The following is a 23,103-nucleotide window of genomic DNA, read 5'->3' on the forward strand; positions in this document are numbered from 1 at the left end:
AAAAAAGTCTTTTTTTCCTGTGTATGGAAACTTATGGGACATTCTGTAGTATTATAGAATAATACTTCATATTTTAAGTTTAAAAACTTTAATTAAAATTTATTTAAGCAATTTACTTTTTTTTAAATCATTATTTTACATAAATTGAAAACAATCATTACGAATTTTTCTTTTTAATAAATATTCATTCTTTAAAACCATATTTATCCGTTCACTCATAATAACGTAAGTAAATAAAAGTAGATTAATTACCAATTGAAGCCTTTCTAATATCATTCTGTAAAATAAAACGCCAATCAATTTATATTAATAAAATTAAATTCATAAAAAAAAAATTAAATAAAAGATCCAAAATACTTTTGATACCAGATTATCGTCAGAGATCTCCATTTTTCCTAAGTTAATAAAAAAATAAAGTAAATTTAAAAAAAATTAAATATACATTCATAAACGAAGAATTTATATATTAAACTTCTTCTTTGTATGACGTCTCATACAAAAATTTTCATACTATTTTTGACTTCTTGTGATAAATTTAAAAATAAAATATTAACGATGACCTACTATTGAAAGTATTTGGAGCTAATCAGACCGAAACTCGTTAATAAGTTTGAATATTTACATGTTTTCTAAAAATAGAATCTTCAACGTAAGTTTTCAAAATAAATTTCTAAATTCATCCAGCATTTGCGTATCAACATTTTATTTTCTGATCATCATTTAAAGTTTCGAAAAAATGTAAATTTAAAAGAAAACTTCTAAAATCAAGACATTTAAAAACAATTCACAGTACCTATTCCAAAATTAATTTCAAAAATTCCAAAAATTAATTACTAAAAATGATCATTACTTGTTAAAATTAAAATCCTGACTGACCCCCATGTGAAAAGATATCCACCTTGTGGCAACCCCATCGCTACATCCCTCTATTTCTAGCTCTGACGGGCTTTACCGGAGGTCATCTTTAAACCCTCTAAACGTTCAGCCTCTGTTTGCATCTGCCGATGCAAATGCCTCGGTAGACAAATCCATCAGTGTATTTACACAACTTACTATCGCCTTTGTATTGCTTCTTCCAACCACGACCACCTACCATAACTTGCAACCCTCAACCGTTATCAAATTAACGATTCGCAGAAGAGCAATCCCGTACCTCCTGTAACACAAAAGGTTTCACACAAAAACTATTCCCATATCTTAACTTCAATTAGACTACGCACTCAGATCATTACTTGATTGAGTCTTTAAACACCAAAAATATTATCCTCATTCTAAAGTGTTGATCGCAACAACGACAATTTTGTCCTAAATTTAATTTACTCAAGACCTGATACTTAAAAATCAAGAAACAGATTCACAAATGTAATAACCCTCTAATGAAAATATATTCCATCTCTCTCTGCTCTAGTCCGCTTTCGGGACCAAGTTCAATGTCTAAATCCTCTTACACCGCAGTTCCACAGGGTTCTCCACCCCTCCATCTCATCCTAACACCCTCCTTTTTGTTCCCCTCCTTTTGGACAACGGTTCTAAAGAACGCGCTTAACTCAAACAAACGTCAAAGAAGGAACTGTATAAAAACAAAACTATGATACATATTTATTAAAATTCATCATTAATTTATTTATTTACTCTTCATTTCGATTTCTTTTTTTCACAGGTGGTGTAGAACGACGGTTATATCGAGGAGTTGACACAGGAGAACGGTTGACTAGATTGAGGCCTAGGTTGGCAATACCTCGTGCAATATGGTTAGGCGGCTGTAAGGTTTGTTTGAGAGTTATGAGACCGGAAGAAGTGTCTGCATTATCGTTAGCCAGAAGAAAATCTTTTCGTTCACATATACACGTTCGTTTGCGTCCTGTACCTGAAGACGGTGTGGCTCAACCTCCCCCACCGATACCTCCTTTACCTGTAACCACAACTACGACCTCTGTTACACAATCCGTCCCTAATCTTGCTCCATTAATTTCTGAATCGGCTCCCCCGTCGATCGGTTTTTCTTGTACACAAAGTGTTCCAGATTTAACGACTCGTCCGCCTCCTAACGATCCTCCACCAAAACCGCAATTTTTTTCTTCTTCCAGTAGTGCCAGTAACGTATTCCTATTTCCAACACCCTGTACGGATCCTACTAAAAGACTCAGTGCGGTAAATCCACCGACACCACAACTCCCGAATACTGCGACGCAACCGCAAACATCGGTCGCTACTCCACCCGGACGCAGCCAAAGTACACCTCCAACTTTACAGCCGCAATCATCTCCGGTACCGTCCCGAAGACAATTAAGTCAAAGCGATCCAGAAACACCAAAACCTCCGTCACCTTCTCCGTCGAAACTGCAACGCCATCGTTCGCGTAAGACATCGAAAACTAATAGTCCGGGAGAAGGAAGAAAAGCGAACGGTGATGCTTCTTCGTCTTCCGGTCAAGATTCACCGACAAAACCGGGAAGAAGAAGAATGTCGGTTTATTTTAAAAGGAACGGTTCGATACGGAGAACGACTTCAGTGGATCAGTCGGATGGCGTGGCCGGTGATTTGACCACATGTAGTGAAAGAGAACGTAGTAATAGTGATGTAAGCAGTAGAACTAGTGGGGGTTTTAGAAGAAAAATGAGTTCAACGGGAAGAGAAAACGGAAAAGTACCGTGGTGTGGGTGTTGGGGAAACGGATGTGTTTAAATAAAACTTTGTGGTACTTTTATAAAAATCAATCAACAAAAATTACAAAATGACAATACTATTTATTTTATACATAAAATGTAGGAATTTATTAAATATTATGATAGTTATTACAGATTTAAAGACGACAGAAGTTTTCTATGTTCGTCCATTTTATGAAGTTTCCGACCAAAATATTATAAAATTAATATACTTTTTATATTGTAGAAATTTATTATTCTTTTTAAAGGAATAAAATTAAGGCTAACATCTTTTCAATTGAAGTAGAACTAATTCAGCATTTTTTATTATTTTATTAATTTTCATAATTTTTAGTTATGTTGTACTAATACGATAATTTCTATACGATTATTATTCTGACACTAGATAGTTATATCAAGAAATACTATTTAATAACAGAATCAAAATTATTAAGCCAAAAACAGAGTATGCATTAAAATATTTGAAAGGAAACTACTGCTGAAATTTATATCTTATTTTTAAAAAAATTAAATTCGATCTATCATTTAACAGGTCATTAAAATCATAGTTGTAATCATAAGTCAGCTATTGCATCCAATTCTGTCAAACCTTAGTGTAATAATTGATATCACACCTATTTTTTTTTTCATTTCCCTAATATGTACTTTGCAATTTGTTCAACTAGTAAACATCTCGATCCCCCCCCCCCCCGAGGGGAGAAGATCCCACCTCGTATCGTGTCAGGTCGCTACACCATCCCCTCCGTTTCTTGCCAGTAGTGGCTTTAACGGAGGACATCTTCTCGCCCTCAAACTGATCATATTCCACAGTGTTCAGTCCGGCCTCGTGAGATGCCACCGATGCAGATGCCCCGAGGGACATCTACATCGGTAAATTCACCCCGATAGTAGATTTTAGTTTTATGCCTTCCGAAGAAGACAATTGACAACTGAAGCCACCACGTCGCCCTCAGAAACTAAGCTAGAAACCTAACCGCGGAAGATCGAAGAAAACTAGTGAACAATAAGCAACCCCCCTACGGCCCAATGAGATCAGGATGATAATATTATGTATGATATAATGAGGTGAAATCTTGTCAAACTCAGGCCCATCATTCCTGAGACGTGTGGTTAATTGAACCCCAACCACCAAATTACACCGTTATTATAAATAAAACTGATATATTATTACTACCACATCACAATCAGCCAATTGCATACAAGGCAATGTAATTGAGAAAAAATTACTGATCTTAAATTATATAGATTTTTATAAAATTTTTCTGTTATGATAACAATCCTAGAATTATTATTTTTTTTAATATATATAAATATTATTAAAAAAGTATATTACATTTTCAATATTTAAATTATTTTTGAAAAATACTAATAAATATTAGAAATAGTAAAACATTATATTTAGATTAAATTAAGTTTATTAACATTTTGAAAACATTCCTGTAACAAAAATTTTTTTAAAAATACTTTCATTATTTTTAGTGCAGCCTGCAGTTTATATTCATATAATCAATTTTTCTTTCTTCATTTCTAAATGACTGTGTAATTAAGAGGTAGATTCATTATTTTATTTTTATATATAACAGATTTATATATAAAAAGTTAGTTTATAAATTAAAAAATATTAGTATAAAAAATAATAAATTGTAATAATTTATATTTTTTTCTAATAAATAGTGATTTTGAATTTCATCTATTTTTATATTATAAAATCAAAAAACAATCCTTCAACTTAGAATATTATAAATTTTTGTATAAATATGCTTATTATAATATTTACTTTAGCCCGATACAAATAAGTAAATATTCTGGGTACGAAATATTCTGGACCTAAATATACTGTCTTTATGGTTACGATAGTGTGCCAATGAAAAATACTGAATGTAAACATTAATACCGAATACTTGAAGTATCGATCTTTTCAGTCTGATTAATATACTATGTTCAATATGTGCAGAATGTTAAACAGTAAGCAAAAGGTTTTAGAGTTGAACAACCATTCAGAAAGGACTTTCTTTGTAAAACTCATAAACCACAATATAATTAATTACTGCATCCAACATCCTCACTTCTTTTTAAAATAAATTTTAGTCTTTGTCTTTCTTTACAGATGTTTTTATTATCCTCAAGCATGCTTTTTGCAACTGTTTCTTGGAAAGGTATCGGTGTCCGGCTGACAAGCCTGGTTTCTGGGTTCACCGTCTCGTTGATTACTTAGCAAGACGATTACAGCTGAAATTCGAGGTCTTCGTTGAGGAGCTGGGGCACCGACAGGCCCAGTAAGAATGGAGGAAGTCCTTCGCCGACCTCCTTAGATCGGTTAAATAATATGTTCCCGATTAAGAAGTGAAGGACATTCTATCTGTTCTAAGGGAAAGGATGAAAAGGTACAAATCCGCAAGAAAGCCGCCGGCAACGCCGATTAGTCTGAACAGGAAGCAATTAGGAAAAACGTGATTGGGGCGGACGTGACCTTCCGAGGGAGGAAGTCCTTCATCCATGTAAAAAACCTTAACGCCGAGGCAGCCGGAAAATTCGCGAAGGTGACTGTGGCACTGTCCGTAGGTGCTGCTAGTAAGCGACGGCATGACTAGAATCCGTATCAGTAGGGTCAGCTGCCGTATCGCCACACGAGAAGAGGAAGCCTAAAGCTGGAATTCGAACCATCTTGCCTCTAAGTGTAAGGGCCCAGACCGCTCGGCCTTGCTTCAATTGTAGTAAGCCTGGCCACAAGAGAACCTAATGTAAAAGGGGGAAAAGATGTCCCTTAGTCACACAAATGCTATCAATAACAGAACTGGTAGCAAACAGTGGCAGATGTCGAGCAGAGTGAGGAAGTTCACCTGAATCTCCCTTGGGTTGTGTTAAAGACCCTTACTGGGAACCGATTCCCCACAAAAACTAAATGATGTAGATACCAGCAGATAACCACTACACCATTTGCCCAGCCTCAACCTCTATCACCAATATACTTAACATGTATATTTTAGACTCCTATTATACACGGCGTTCGTGTCACCGTAGGTAATTTTAAATTTATGTTGTTTTTATGGAAACACAGTAATGAAATTTACCATTGAATTCTGAAAAACAGGATGTCATACTCCCGAAGTAAGTTTATTTTTTGATAAAACATCTTGCATAACCCACTTTATTTTTTATCTCTACTTGACTTCAATCATCCTTTTCATAGTTGTTTACTATAAATATCAAAATCTTGTAAGATCTGGTATATTATGTCCAAATATCTTAATTCTCATTGCCCTTTTTTTTATTACATTTCATTACATTTTTTTTTTGCAGCAATATATTTTTAAATTTCAGTACTACTAATACTTCCATACTCCTCAGAATTATTACTACCAAAAAAAAATTGGTTGGTGCGGAACTACGTTTCGCATGAGATTTGAGCGTGACAACGTCTTGCAAAGACCGACAATGTCGCGGGGGCGAAGCGCCCGCGATATTCGTCGACCTTTGAATGTAATGTCGCAAAAAAAAAATTGTTATCCTTATGAAGTAAACACATGTTTTTTGAGAAACTGGCGTTGGGCTAGATGAAAATACCAATTAATTAAATTCATCCATGATTTGGATGTTTTAAAAAATTACTTGTTTAAACAAACAAATTCTCGAAGTGACTGTTTAATTAGCTAATGAAACACGTTAATATTCCATTTTTCATTTAATAATAATAATTAATATTAATAATTTTTGGAAGTTTAAATAGAATGATTTGTTCAAAAATAATTATGAACAATTTGTTATAGAAATAAACTTTAATCAAATCAATGTTGATAAAGTGTCAATTTAAAACGATGAAATTGAAATCATAAATCAAATCCATGAAATTGCTGTTTTTGAAAAGCCCGCCAAAACCTCCTTGACATAATAGTATATTCCATTGCACGACGGTTCGGCTCGGCTCGGCTAAGGCGGAACGGGACAATTTTTCGTGCGTGCTGCCGGCGTTCATCGATTTATAAGACGTTGTCACGTCAAAAAACAATGTCATCAAATCTTTAACTTTTTTTAAGAAACCTAATTATAATCAACCAATTACCCTATAAATAGAATAATTAATGTATTTTCCTTATTTGGACATGCTTAATTAATAACAATTCGCTCATAGAAAAATCGAATAAAACCCATTCTCAACATTCAGTGACTTGAAAGACATATTCATACATTTTACTTTTAAAACTTGCTGCTTTATCTTTTATTAATAATCCTTGTTTTACAAAAACAGCAAAGTATGAAATAAAACAGGAAAACCTTTTTTTATTAATCATTATTAAAACGTTTTTTAATAAAGATCAATATTTTCTAGACTTCCTTTAAAATACATTTAAATCTGAAATTCCTTCGACCACTCAAAAGATTTTAAATAGAAACTGAGATTGTTTTTTATTAAACATTTATAAAGAAAGTACAAAGTGTAGACGCAGATACACCTTTTGAATATTTATGAAAAAAATGAATTTTAAGCTAAGTTTTCCTTATCAATAAAGTTTTTATCTTCTCGTTAATAACTTTTTACTTTTTAAACCATACATAAAATAATACTCGTAATAATAATAATAAAACATTACGAAAGTAAAATTTGTGGTGAACGACTCGTCTCTGTTAAGTGAAGTGGAATTTTTCACCAGTTTGCAGCAATCCACAAACCAAATGCAATACGTTAAACCCATTTCTTATTTTGATTTAAGAATCATTTCGCTTGAGATCTTTCTTTGAATGCATTTTATCATACGTGAAGAAGTTTTTGAGGCGACGATTCTATCGCATTACATGAAAGGACATTTTCTTCACCGCCCCATTTCAGTCTTCCATTTACTTTCAAAAACTTGATAAAATTATTCACTCTCTTTATTTCACTTTTCTATATTCCAGTCTGTCTTTTAAAACCCACTCTCTAAAGAAATTATTTACATAATTTACACACACACACAGATATATTGTTCCATTATATTATGATATTGCTTTTCCATTTTTCATTTTAGTACTTTAAAGTGTGCCTTTCAAAGCGTTTAGTCTCTACATAAAATATTTTATAAAGTTTATTATTTTTAATAAATATTTACAAAGAAAAAAAGAAGTTAGAAAACAAGTATACACATGAAATTTTATTATTTTTACGCGAATAAGATAATCTGTTAAGGGTATTCTCATATACGGGTATGTATTTGTGTGTTTAAATTAGATAGGATTAATTTTTAAACGACAATAAAATCCCTATGATATTAGGGAGACGTTTTAAAAAAAATATTTATATAATTTTACAATGTAAAGGGTTAATTCAGGAGGTAAAAAAACACGCGCAAAAGAAGTGTAAAGGATTGATTCATAGTTTATAATAGCTATAACGTAATTTATTTTTATTCCGACTTATTTCATTCCAAAAAACTAGTTTCCACCCTATTTGCTGCATCTACTTGCAATAGAGATTTTCCTCTTTTAAAGAGATTAATCCACAGAGGAGTCATAATATAATACAAAGCACAGGCTGAATTATTCCAAATGTAAAAGTCTAGAAGCATTCTTAGAGATAATGGATGTCTAATAAAATGGAGATGGAAATATTTTCAACCCATTGGGGGGAGGAAAACATAACTATAAAACGATTAGTGTTAAGCAAATTGTAAAAATTTCGTACTTTTTCCGCCAAAAACGAAGAAGCCGACTCATAACAACAGGGAAATTCTTCCTCCATCGCACATCCCAGCTAGGTCGTGTCCAAAAATATATGACAACTACACAAAAGCAGGATCCCATTTTTGTTTTTTTCCAAAATGTCGTTCTTCTCTCTCTCTCTCTCTCTCTATATATATATATATATATATATATATATATATATGTATGTATATACTCTTTTTTTCAAACCAGAAATCTCCTTTCATTATCTTTACTTCTACTTTTATCATCCATCCTTTATACGAGAAACACATGTAAGTGGTTTATTCTTACTTTCTATCTATAGTGTCATTTCTTATAATAATTTTGTTTTTTTGTTTCAAAGAACCAATGTTTCCGTATTTGTTAGTTTACTTCTAGTATTATAATCTTTATATTTTAAATAGCCAGTCCGAGCTCGCTTCACTCGTCCCACCGTCTAGCCAGGGAGCGTCACCTTCTAGATGCCCAACGCCTAGGTCGGTCCAGACGAATTCCGGAGTTCCAAGGAACTCTCCGGCCCTACCCCAGGGCCACAGATTTCGCTTCAATAGCATTCTTGTCTAGCCAGAGAGATCCGCAGTGTGCACCCTCACGGCAGTGTTTTTACCCTCTTGGTGGCAAGAATAATACTGATAAATAAAATAACAATTAAAGTACCAGGTTTTATAGAAATCTGAAAAAAAAACTAAATTATAAAGGACATATTATAATAAATATGAAAACTAAAGTACACACATATTTGATGAAACATTTATAACATTTCTATTGCCATGGTGACAAAAATATAATAATAAAGCGAATGGATTAATCTTTTTTTTTTCTTTAATGAATGTCTTTAATAGACAATTTCACCCTCAAGAGAGCTAGGATCTCAGTGTATCCTAGATACACGAATGTATCCTGCAAATTTGAAATCGATCGGTTGTTTCTCGTGCGATGCGAGTTCCTGAATAGCCATGATCTACTTGATCAAGAGTGTACCCAGATGTGTACAACTAACCTTCAACCTACTAACACATTCCCCGTTTGAATCATGAAAATCAGACGAACGGTTTCGGATCCACCTTATAATATATTATAAGAGCACCCCATTGCATCCTCCAAAATGACCGAAGACCAAATTTTTTCGTGGCCGAAAATACCTTTGTCCTGAATGATATTCTCATACCTAACAAAAAAAATTAACTCCAAAATCTCTCAGATTTATTGAGGTTTCAACTTTATCGACAAACTCAGGAGTTTTACTAGGAAAATTTTATTTATTCTCTATCTACTAGCGAATAGAAATTTTATCATATCTTTTTTCTAAATTCAGTAATAAAAAATTTAAAAAAAATACTACATAGAATTTTTTTAACACTTACGTAAATAGTTACATCTTTATATTTCCACATAGGCAATAGTTATTTCTGTATAAGCTACATATATTCATAACAGGTTGGCTTGTTTTAAAAGATTATTGTACTTAGAATTACGTAACATTATTATTAAGGATATTTTTGAAACTGCTTTCCAGAAACTCATTTAACGGCAAATAAAACACGTAAAAGAGAGAACTAAAAATAAATCTGGCAGTAGTAATAAAGTGTTAGACAAAGATAAAACGAAAAAGAATCAGTAAAATACAGTCACGTTTGGAGGACACCAACCGTACAAAAGAGAAGTTCTTAAAACGTTAAGACTACGATATGACAACGGTAACCAACCAGCTAATAAATGTACTGAAAACTTATTGTACGTGTTTGAGTGCGCGTGCGCAAGTATTGTAAGTATATATTTGTGTTTGTTTGCAAATCATAAATCGCTTAAAAACCTTCTCTTTTTATTTTAGGTTATGTAAATTTGTTTTAAATGTAAAATATAAATAATATAGCCTAAAGCTAACATATTATTTGTGTAGTTGAAATTTTCAATTTGTTACATCCAATTATAGGTGTCGCCATATGATTATTATAATATTTAATAAAATATTCATAACTTTTCAATAAATTATCGACACCTTAATATAAAAAGCTTATTCGTTGTTATTCATTAAATTACGATAACTAATTTAAGTTTAAGAATTAATCTTCCAGATTAAACAGATTATTATTATTATTACTATTATCTTCCAGATTATTATTACTATTATCCCGTAAACTAATATATTAAAAAAAAATTAAGGATCTTGGTATTAGATTTGATTCTAAGCTTGTATTTGCATCTATTCTAAGCTTCAACGCGTAGATAATGTAAGAAACATGAGCCATAACTGTAAAATGGGTTTACTGGCACTTTACTAGAATTGAAATGAGCTCCTTGTTATTCAAGATTTTTGTCAGAAAGAAGCCCAGATATTATTACAATATAGTAATTTAAACTGTCCAACATAATTTCCTTCGATAGCTTCAGTATAAATTTCCTGAAAATTATGATCGCGAAAAATTTCGGTTATCAGATTTCAACGGAAATATCAATTTTTACCATCCCTGAATCCATTTTGACTAGTTTCGGCATGACGTCTGTACGTACGTATGTATCTCGCTTAACTCAAAAACGAATAGCCGTAGGATGTTGAAATTTTGTATTTAAGACTGTTGTAACACCTAGTTGCAAACCACCCCTTTTGAATGTAATCTGAACCAAAAGCGTTCAAAAAAGTCCAAAATCCAAAAAAAATTGGATTTTTTAACTGCAGTAATAAGCCCTTCATTGAGAGCTTTTCAACGATAAATCATAAGTGGTATTTATTTTCATTCGTTCCAGAGTTATAGCCAAATGAGATTTTAATTAATGAAATACATGGATCTTAGAAGGGGAAGGCACATCGGTTTCAATCAGACTTATCTCCTTTTTTAACTTTTTTTTTTAATTTATACATACAGAGTTATCATAAAATGGTGCGGTTTCAGTAATTCATAGGAAGATTGTAGGGAAATTTCTAGGTGTTTTATTGGTATCCCTGAAAGCCTCCAACCCAAAAGTTTGTTTATCAGCAGTTGTAACCACGTCATTTCTTGTATTGTTGTTGCGGTGAGTTTAGTGAGTTACTATGTTCTCTGATAAAGACAAAGCAAAGTATGTTTTATTGATACCTGAATTAAAATCCGTAATTTTAGTTGAACGTGCGTTTCAACGTGAATTCGGAAAAGATCTACCACACAAAAATAACATAACACGTTGGTTCAAACAATTCGAAGTAACTGGATCGGTTAAGAAACAGAAATCAACCGGCAGACCAAGTGTACCAGACGAAACGGTTGAACTAATTAGACAATCGGTAATTAGAAGTCCTGGGAAGTCCATCTCCCGTCGAAGCGTCGGATAAGCTATTCTAAAATCAACAGTTCACAAAGTTTTACATAAAAAACTGAAATTACATGTTTATAAAACCCATATCCTGCGGGAATTGAAACCCGATGATGGTGTAAAACGTTACAATTTCGCTGTTGAAATGTTGGACAGAATAAGTGAAAACGAATCATTTTTAGATGATATAATTTTTACAGACGAAGCTACATTCCATGTGAATGGATGTGTTAACAGACACAATTCACGAATATGGGTCTCTGAAAACCCACACGCAATTATTGAGAAACAACGCGATTCGCCTAAAGTTAATGTTTGGTGTGGCGTGATGAAAAATCGTGTAATAGGGCCATTCTTCTTTGCTGAAAAAACAATTATGGAGTTGTGTATCTTGACATGTTAACCAATTATTACATTCCTCAGCTGTATGAACTCGAAAACATTCATCAACTTCATTTCCAACAAGATGGTGCTCCCCCGCACTTCAATGCATCGGTCACGGACGCTTTGAACGAAAAATTTGGAGATCGATGGATAAGCCGGCAAGGATCCATACTTTCGCCTCCAAGGAGTCCAGACCTGACACCTTGCGACTTTTTCTTGTGGGAGTACATCAAAAGCGTTGTTTGTTTATACACAAAAAATTCGCGACCTAAACCACTTAAAAAACAGGCTTAATGAAGCAATGACAACCATTATCGAAGAAATGTTAACCAATGTTTGGAGAGAGGTTGAGTATCGTTTGGACATTTGTCGAGCGACTAAGGGCGCACATATTGAAATATATTAATTATGTAAAAAAAATGTTTGAGACGACAAATTTGAAAAATAAAAAACATAAACTGTAAGTAATTCTATTTTAATTTAAACCATGTTCAAAACCGCACCATTCTTTTATGATAACCCTGTATTTATTGATTTGTTAATAATTATTAACCTGTGATAGAAAAAAAAATTTACGATAAATAACAATAAAAAAAAAAAATATGAAAAAAATCAGAAGTTATTAATGAAATAAAATTTTATGTACTTTTCATTTCTAAAAAAATTGTAATTTTTAATAGCCGTACAAGGAAGTCATGTGGTGTTCACATCAGATTATGATTAAATTTAAAAAGAGTGATACATTTGTAGATTATACAAATTTAGATTCTAACATCGGAATTAAAGTTCCACACAGTACGCTACGTAATTTGAAACTATTTCACTGCAGTTTCAATTTAAATAGTAAACCTATATATAAATACCTTAAAATTGCTTATAAAGTGTATAATAATCTTGATTTGATATCTCGTCGTTTCAGAAATTAATCAAATAAATTTCTGAAAAAGAGAAGAACATTTTCTCTTGAACGTTATAGAAATAACAGTAGGGATAGAAGAGATAAAATTTCTTGCTATCTAGAAAAATGACAAAATGAACAACTTCGAGCAGTGACTGTATAAACAAATCTTTTATTTTGATCAATTCCTAAAAAATAGTAAAATAATTTTAAAAAACAGTAAAATATTTGTACTCATTATTAACTAGTTAAACTCGGAATTTCAAAAAATCTATAAATTGATTTTTAGATATTCACACGTGAAGATTACACACACCAAAAAAATTAAGTTGATTATCTTTATTTCTTATCAAAAAAATCAGAAACTAACCAGATTTTTAAAAAAATAACAAATCCATTTAACCCTTTTTTTTTCCTGTTTAGTCTCCGGTAACTACCGTTTAGATAATACTTCAGAGGATGAATGAGGATTATATTTATGAGTGTGAATGAAGTGTAGTCCTTGTACATTCTCAGTTCGACCATACCTGAGATGTGTGGTTAACTGAAACCCAACCACCAAAGAACACCGGTATCCACGATCTAGTATTCAAGTCCGTGTAAAAATAGCTGGTTTTAGTAGGATTTGAACGCTGGAACTCTCGACTTCCAAATCAGCTGATTTGGGAAGACGCGTTCACCACTAGACCAACCCAATGGTGGATACCATTTAACCCTTTAAACTCGGAATTTCAAAAAATTTAGTAAATTTTTTTTTATATAAGTTATACACACCAAAAATCAAGCGAAAGCTTCATTTTTTACTGAGAAATTCACAAAAATAGTAAATTTCATTGTTACTGTTACAAAAATGGTACAAATAAAGTGTATAAAAAATGGAAAAAATTCCAAAACAATAAAAAAATACACTAGTATATAACATTGATTTTTAGGCAAAAAACACTTAATTTGAATAAAAATATCTTTAACATAATTTTTGTTTAAATTTTTTAGTTAAATCTAAATAGATCTTTTGTTTATCGACTAATATTAGTTTAATATTCTTTTTTATCTTACATCTGAACAATAAAATAAAAACGATTACTATTTGTCGACCACACAAGTTGTACAAAGGTGTATAATAAACATAAAATTCTAAATGGTTGTTTTTATGTTGTGATAGCAAGTATTAAAGTGCCAACAATATATATGCAGGACACATTTATTTTTGTATTTATTATACATCTGCTTAAATTATGGTAATGTAAAAAAATATAACCTTTTATTTTGTTCACAAATTTAAATGTCTACCATTTAAATGTTTATTTGAGAATATTAAATGAATGTGAAAAACACAAATAAAATAAATAATTATATATTTGCCGATAAGGATAAATCTTAATAACTTACTTAATAATTATGTAAAAAAAAATTCTTGGTAACCATCTACATAATTTGACACTGGTGAAGTTTTTCTTCAAAATAAAAATAAAGTAAGGGATATCAATCAAAAGTACTCTGAAAATTCTTTTATTACTCACGTTAATTTACACTGATTACACGTGATTTACACAAAGAAACAAAAATTCTAATATACATCCATTTAACTATTTAATAATCTTTTCTCATAATTCTTATCAGATTTAGGCATTGCCAATCATCACTTTTGTAGGAAACAGTTATTTTTCAAGTAGTATTATTTCAGTTGAGACTGTTCATTTTAAAAAATAAGTAGATTGCTGTGTTAATTTGTTGAAGATGTTAAACATGTTTTTCGAAAGAAAATCTCGAACAAAGTATTAGGCTTGCAAATGCCACACCAAAAATCAAATTGATATTTTCATTTGTCACCAAGAAATTCAAAAAAATAGTAAATTTCATTGTTACTCCATTTTAACTCAGAATTTTCACCTTTCTCATTGTACTCTTACTCCTTAAGAAGAAAATTACGCCGTGTATAAAAAGTTTTAATCAATTTATATTCAGTATTTTTGCGGGGCGTTGATAATGAATCGCTATGAGATTTTTTTATACGAGTACGAGTGTATAACGATATGAAATTATATTTGCGATTCGGTCCGTTTATTAACGTCTTAAAAATTTCAGTACGATCTCATTTCATAGAACAATCGCATATGAAATGAGGTCGTACTGACATTTTTAAGACGTTAATAAAGGGGCGGAATTAATAATTTCTTATGGTTCTTGACCTAAAAAATCGAATAAAATAGATACTAAAACCGTATCTACAGTCGAAAACCAATAAATTTGGATAAAAAACGCCGTTTTTTAAGATTGATGTACAATAAATGTACAATAATTTTGTTAAATGTTATAAATACATAAATTTTGTTAGGTTATAAATACAGAAAAATGTTAAAAACATTTTGCACAGAATTAATTCTGAACAAAATTGTGTAAGATAAGTTGAATAAAAAAAGAGACGTTGGAAAAATTCGAATTTTATTCAGGTACAGAATTTGTCGGAAAGTACTTATGTAATGTATACAAAAACGAAATTCCTTTTTGGTGATGGAAAAAATTTGTAAAAAAACAAAATTTACAGTTAATAAAAATAAATAACAACTACGTAGATTTTTTTTATTAATGACAAATACGATAATTATTTGACAAATTATTACTTCAAAGTTGGCAGTAAAATAACAAAGCTAGTCAACAATCCGCATACCGTATCAGTGTTTAAATCATTCTTAAAGTACACTAAGTATATATCGGGTACTGTAAACTGCGCTGTCGTTAGCTAAGGTTTCCTGTGACTTTCAATTCGAACGTGGATCGGTTTGCCATTTAATTCATACTGAAATATAAGTCGTACTTATTTATCACTGCAGCGTATGGTATTCATTTTGGGTGTGGTAATGCCCAAAATGGTAATGGTTTGGTAATGCGAACGCTGCAGCTACTGTAGAAGAATATGAAATACGTTCTCCGAATCGCAGGACTCCAGATCCCAAAACAATTAGTGCGACTTTACGCAATCTTCGGGAAAGAGGTTCACTACCAGCTACGAACGATCTGTCCAACACGACGCTGTTATTGATAAAATTATTATCGATGCAGTCCAAGCGTCAGTACACGACGTCTTACTAAGCAGATTGAAGCGGAGTTTCACATTCTATGGTTTGGAGGACACGTAAACAAAACAAGTTTTATCCTTATCATAAACAGCCAGTTCAGCATCTACACCCAGGAGACGGTTCGACTCGCTTGGAATTTTGCAACTGGTGGAATACAAATCAACAACTCTACAAGTATTGTTTGTTTACGGACGAGTTAAATGTCATTCAAATGTCGTCAACAACTTAGGCAATGAGCGTACATGGAAGAAGTAAAGGCAATTTTCAACACCGATAATGTACGGTGCGGCCTTCTTCACAGTCACCTGTTTAGACCGTTCATGTAACCTTCCCCTTAAATCCTGAGATCTACATGCATATTCTTCAAAAGAATTGGCGCAGCTGCTTGAAGATTTTCCAGCACAAAGGCGCGCCTTTGTGCTGGAAGTACTGGAATAAAAGTATTACAGAAAATATGCCAAGAAATTTGTTGAAAATGGCAGGCTCATTTTAGAACATTTAATATTTACTGGTACGTGTAATGTACTTTGGTCTAGTGTACTGTCTCTGAATAAAACACGAATTTTTTTAACATTTGTTTTATTCAACTTATCTTAAACCATTCTATGCAGAATGAAATTCTCCACAACTTTTTTTTACTAATTTTATTACCCATTATGTTTATTATTAGTTTAGTAAAGTTACTGTACGTCAAACAAGATTCAGTAAACTTAGTTTTACCCCAGTTTATGGTTTTCACCCCAGATTTATCAAAAACTACTGCAGATCCGATTCCAGGACTTATTTAATTAAATTTTTCAGATGAAATATAAAAAATTACTAATTACCCCCTTTTTGAACGTCTTAAAAATTTCATTACGACCTCATTTCACCGGAATAGCTGAATGCGAGCTAAATTTTTCACTAGCCGGTAACTTGCAAATGAAGCATTTTAGGGCTTAATTTTATATGAGCTTTTTTCATTATTTTCACGAGTAGAATAGATTATGAAAGTCCCGGAAAAACTTCGTGATACACTCTTTATTGGGTTCCAGCTAGCGAATAGTATCTGGTATTTTCATAATACTAGCATAATTTTATCTTCTTTTGGCAAGAAACGTGAGTTAAAATAGGTAAAATCGTTCTCTTAGTTAAAGAAACAATTGATTTTACTTGAGATCTTGTATTCAGTTAATAAATAAATATAAAGTTCTTGAAACACCATGCTAAGACCTACCGTAGTAACTTGTTATCATCTGGTTAGAGTTACTAACCAAAGTAAAAAGTCAATAAAGCATCATTTATGTTTTCATACATTAACTGGTGAAACATAATCGGTTTTTTCTATGAATTTAGAAGCTTATTTAACAATTTTTCATTATATCCCGAAATTATAGTTTAGTAATTGTCATTAAAATTTCATATTTTAGCAGTTAATTAGAAAATTAAATACGCTAACCTTTCATTTAAAATTGTTTACATATTTATAAAATCAAGACAAAACACGAATATACACCGTGTAAAGCTAATCGTTAAGGAAATGATTCGGCTAATAATAAGCAAACATTATTTTGAATAAAATTACATACGAGGGCCGTTCGGAAAGTTCTCTGCTTTTTCAACTTAATCGACTTGATATTCGATATATTTAGACTAACGACTTTTAATATCCTCAGTAAAATGAGATTTATTCAATTCTGCAAAATAAACAATTCTCTCAGCTTTGACTTCATCATTTGAAATGAATCTTCTTCTAGCAGCCATTCTTCAGATTTGGATAGGAAAGGTAATCGTTGGGAGCTAAATCCGGTGCAAGTAGATGCACTTCGAAGCGTAGATCATGGGTGTTTAGTGTCAATAACACTCTTCATTTGGTTCATCAATGAAATGTATAATACTTCCCGGTGATGGTCCTGTTTTTGTTTAGGTATTCTTTGGCATCATACTACGGAAATCCCCAAAAAACCTTGCTTTCTATGACGTAATTTCACCTACTACCACCGACTACCCGTTTGGTCTCTGGCGTGAAATGATGAATCCATATCTCGCCTACTATTATAAAACGTTGAAGAAACTCGTCGGAATCGCGTTTAAATAAGTCTAAACACCCTCGAAAATTATTCAATTGAAAGCGTTTATGATCTACTGTTAAAAAACGCAACACCCACTAAGAGGAAATTTTTTCATATCTAAACCATAGCGTAAAATGTACTGGACACGATCTTTCAAGATGTTTGCGATGTCAGCAAGCTCGCGTACCTTCAGTCGGCGATCATTTAATACTGCACTGTGGATTTTTGTGAAGATTTCGTCGGTTGTAGCGGTTTTTAGGCGTCCGCAGTGTTCACCACCTTGAATGGATGTACAACCACGCATAAATTCATCAGCCCACTTTTTTTGCAGTCGAAAACTAAAGGGAAGAATCCTTTAAAATGGAATTAACTCTTTTTGTATGTCCGTTGGGGTTAAACCTTTAAAACAAAATACTTTATATGATTTTTTCTACCCATTTAGGGTTTTAGAGTTTTTATCCTCTATTTATTAGAGTTTGAACTTCAATTTTATCCATTTTTCAGAGTAAAGGAAACAAGTTGCCATTACTCGATCACTACAAACAAGGAACTAATAGCAAGCGTCTGAAATTTCGCACCAAAACGACATGTAAATCTTGAACCATCTCTGTATTAGTTCCCAAACTACTCTAGTATCACGGTTTATTAAAAATTGGTTAAAGCCAAAACGGTTTCAGAGGTTATATTGTAGCATTTATTAGTTTTTAACCAATTGTAGGATAGGATCAGTTTCAAATTTTGATTAATTTTCTTTTTCTCTCCTTTAGAGGAGAAAACACTATATCGCTATAAAATACCAGTAGACTTTTACTAAGGTTTAAAATTTTTTTTTTACTTTTGATGCGGAAATTCGTTAATATTTTTGTTGACAATTACAAAATCTGAAAATTATTTTGGATCAAAATTACACGAAAGAATTTTCTACCCAGTTTTCTCTCTCTCTGTATATAAACATGTGTGTGTGTGTGTGTGTGTGTGTGTGTGTGTGTATGTGTGTGTGTTGTGTGACCGCGCGCGACCTACGATATACACATACCTATTTTTAATAATCTATTATGAAACAATGTGTGAGCATGTTTGCAGCTGTATAATTTGTGTACACCTATGTCTAACGTTTAATTAAATTGAAGCCCTCTTGGGTAGAGACATTACGTATGGATTTTGTCATCTACAACATTAACGTAAAAAGCATACATCCCCCTTCAAAAAATTACCCATAATCATTTCTACAAAAACACAACACCACCACTGACTCCATATTTCCTTTACAACTTAGACGTATAACACCTGGTGTGACATATTCGAAGCTATTCTACTTTTTTCTCAGGCAGTTTTAATTTCAATAACCAGCTGACGTAATAGTGCATACTTCTTATTAAGTTATCCTTTAAATAATTATTTATTGTTTTAAAATATACTGTCGTTATATGAGAATTTTTCATACTGAAACAATAAACGTTTAAATATATTTTTATTTTTTTATTTATAATTTATCTAAAAATTCAATCATCAGTTACTTAGATAATTCTTAAATTATCTACGAAAATAATTTCGTCGTTAACCGAATAAATAGTGCAAGAACTTTTGATTCAAGGTTACTCTAATATTATTTTACAGTTCAATTTAATTTCATCATATGAATAATTTTACCATCAAAGATTTATTACTTGCTGTATTAATTTAAGCAGATAAATAGTGAAAAGAAAATTATATATATAATGCCAAAATTCTAGACCTTCCTTCTATTCAATTAAATATTATGTCCAATCGATTTTGAAAATAAATACTTCAAAAATTGTCAGATTTTTATAATATATACGTAAAAACAGTCTTCTAAAATATTATTTTTTTAAATTTCGGTTTAAAAGATTTGCACTAAAAACTAACTTGTAACGATTTGGTTTTTTAATTTAAACGTTAAAAGACCGAAATTAGAGATTTAAAACAATACTAACTCTCTAACGTCTTAATTTTAGTAAATTTCAATTAATAATTTTTCCTAGCATCATAGTTCTAGAACTATGCTGCAAGAAGTAAAATATGGTAATTAGTCAAAGAAATAGTTTATTTGTCGAAGTCTCGTGCCCCAAATCTTTGGGGCTCGGGATCCAAAAACAAAAGAATTGTGGGATAATGTCTGTACGTACGTATGTATGTATATTGGCGTGTTTGAAGCTTAATAACTTTTGACTGGATGAACCGATTTTGATGAAATTCGGTTAAACCGAATTCTCGGTAACCGAGATTCGAGTATACGAGAAAATTTGTGTTATATGAGAAAAGGTTATAATTCTAAAAGGTGAAGTAGATAAGTTTTTTGGGATCAATTTTCTCAAACATAATATAATTTTTGTATCAAAGAAAACCTGCTATTAAATCTATCTAGAAAAAACGTATAGCCAAAATAAATTTCTCCATTCTCCATAATATAAAAAATAATCATCGTAATCTATCCGTTTGGTAAATATAAGGCTTGAATTTGCATATACAAACACATATATAAATCTAATTGAGAATTTCTCATCTTATTAAAAAATAATAAAAATATTAAAGTTTTACGTTTTGGTTTTGTTGAGTAAATTTTAACGAACTTTAATGGAGGGCTTGTTTTATGTGAAATTTTGATTTCTAAGTCTTAACCTGGTTGATTATAATTCACGAAATTCAAAACCAAAATTATTTTAAATTTTAAAATATTTACTCGTTTTTGGTATAATACTATAAAAATAAAAAACACCAACTTGAAATTATCTGAAAGGACCATGTTTTATTGGTTGTATGCGTAAAATTTCGAGAATTTCTTATGAAGTTTTTTTTTTAAATTATTTTATTAGTTTTTTTATTCCTTACTACTGAATATAGATTTTATTTATTTTTTTATCTTAGTATAGAAATATAATATTTATAATATTTTTACTTGTCTTTTATTCTTTGGTGGTGTGTGATTTTATAATTTTTTTGATCGTTTTTTATAAGTTTTATTTTATTTTTTATGGCGTGAACAGAATACAACATTGAATGATCTTTTTATAGTGAATTATTATTATCGAAACAAACAAAAAAATAGAAGTAAAAATATACGAATATATTAAATTTTATCCTAAATAAACAAAAATAGTTTTTCAAAATGTGCATAATCTTAAGTTAAAATAATTCCGCTTTGCAGTTTATAAGATTTAACAAAGATGTGTTTTCCTAAAAACCATTATAACATTCAGGTACTCTAAAAGCTTACAAATCCTACCAGTTTTTGTGGTTAAATATTCTAATAACTTTTTCTTTAAACACACCTCAATGGAAGTAAATGAAATTGTGCTTAATATTAATAGTTTAATTAATATCAGGACTCAGATTAAGTAAAAATACCGACTAACATAATAGAAATATATTGTTCAGGTAAGATTTTCAGTTAACCATCCAACTTTTATTACATAATTACAAAAGAAAAGTGTTCTTTCCCTTATATTACAGAATAAAGATTTCAGTATAAAAGCGTAAACAGTGGTTTTCTTAAGGGGGAGGAAGGTTTGAATCAACCGTTATATAGTTGTGGGAAGTTAAACAGTGAAACCTTGCATGTTCGTTAAGGTGAATTTATCTCGGACCAGACCACTATAGACCTGCTACCGAGAAAATCCCTCTCAAATAACTTCTTTTTACCTTTTCACTAACGTAAAGGGCAAAGAAAAAAAGGCTGTAAGTAAAAGAAGGAGAAGAAGATACGCGCACGTGGTTTGAGAAGAAAGCAGTGACATAAAACCTTATACCACCAGAAGTAATTTGAACCCTTTTGGACTCGTATATTGGTGACGCATCAACTAACTCTCCCCGACCCGAATCTAACTCTTCCATACATTTTGCGGCTTTTACGTTCCCTTAACGTGACATTGCCTTCTCTCCCTGTTGCTGTTGTTGATGCCCTTGAATACACGCTTTCCTTCTGAGATAAATTATTTTTTTTAACATTTTTGCATTTTCTGTTTGAAAAAATTAACCGTGAAAATTCTTTTATTTTTATACAAAGATAAAAAAGAGATAATTTTACAAATTTTTACCTAAAATAAAACTTTTATTTCAAAACTTAAGTTTTTAACTGTAAAACATAATAATGTAATAATAATTTAAAAATAAATATACAGAGTGTAAAAACTAAAGAGTTCTCCCCGGACTTTTATAACCTATTCTAGTCATGAAAATAATGGAAAAAAGTTCATATAAACATATGTCCTAAAAATTTCATATAAACATATGTCCTAAAATGCTTCGTTTGCGAGTTACGGCTAATGAACGATTTTGCTAGAATTTCAGCTATCTCGGTGAAATGAAATCGTACTGAAAATTTTAGAACGATACTTAAGGGACAGAATTAGAGATTTCACCTGAAACAGAACAGTTTAAATTTTAACTCGCTTCGTAACGACAAAAAAGGTCTATTGCATAGATCTTGTTTAATTAGTTAATAAGTTTTCTATTTACCTATATAATTTCAGTTCGTTGTTGAAATTTAAAAAAAAGAAAAGAACTTTCCCATCTTAATAAACACGGCTTTATTTTTGGATCCAATGGTTTTCTACTTATCGACTACTTTTCATCTAATGGCGCTTACACCGTTATGAAGCATTTCTCTTTAAAACAATTCTTCGGCTAATAATATTTTTTATAATAGTGCAGAACATTACCAATACTGGCGCCTGAGATATTGTATCATATCTTTAATTTTTTTAAATATTAATCCGCGACCTGATAATTTTTGTTTAAATTATTTAAATATATTTTCTTACTCGGTTTGTGACCGACGTATATAAATAAAACAACAACCACGTTATATTTAAATAACAGCGTTCCCCCATCGTGGCTTCGCTAGCGAAATCAATGCGGATTCACCCGCAATAATTTTTATAGCAAACCCATTTATTTCATATATGAGTGCTAGCATCCCCCGTCGCGGCTTCGGTCATGCTATATGGTTACTTGCGTTTCCCGTCGCGAACAGGGAATATTTAGCCGCTCATTGCTCGCTCCGCTCACCCTTCCCGTAATAATAATCAATAAAATTAAAGCCC

General features: G+C 31.4%; 1 protein-coding gene across 4 annotated transcripts in view; it reads left to right on the plus strand.

Moving 5' to 3' along the window:
* Positions 1 to 4,081, plus strand: part of LOC142328951 (uncharacterized) — a 164,235-nt gene extending 160,154 nt beyond the window's left edge. For all 4 annotated transcript variants that reach the window (XM_075373146.1, XM_075373147.1, XM_075373150.1 and 1 more), the window contains one exon: positions 1,661 to 4,081. In XM_075373146.1, the coding sequence (XP_075229261.1) occupies positions 1,661 to 2,685 (1,025 nt within the window). In that variant the 3' untranslated portion in view covers positions 2,686 to 4,081. The remainder of the gene's footprint in view (positions 1 to 1,660) is intronic.
* Positions 4,082 to 23,103: the final 19,022 nt, after the last annotated feature.

Source organism: Lycorma delicatula, chromosome 8, assembly GCF_047948215.1.
Source record: "Lycorma delicatula isolate Av1 chromosome 8, ASM4794821v1, whole genome shotgun sequence".
NCBI classification, from domain to species: Eukaryota; Metazoa; Arthropoda; class Insecta; order Hemiptera; family Fulgoridae; genus Lycorma; species Lycorma delicatula.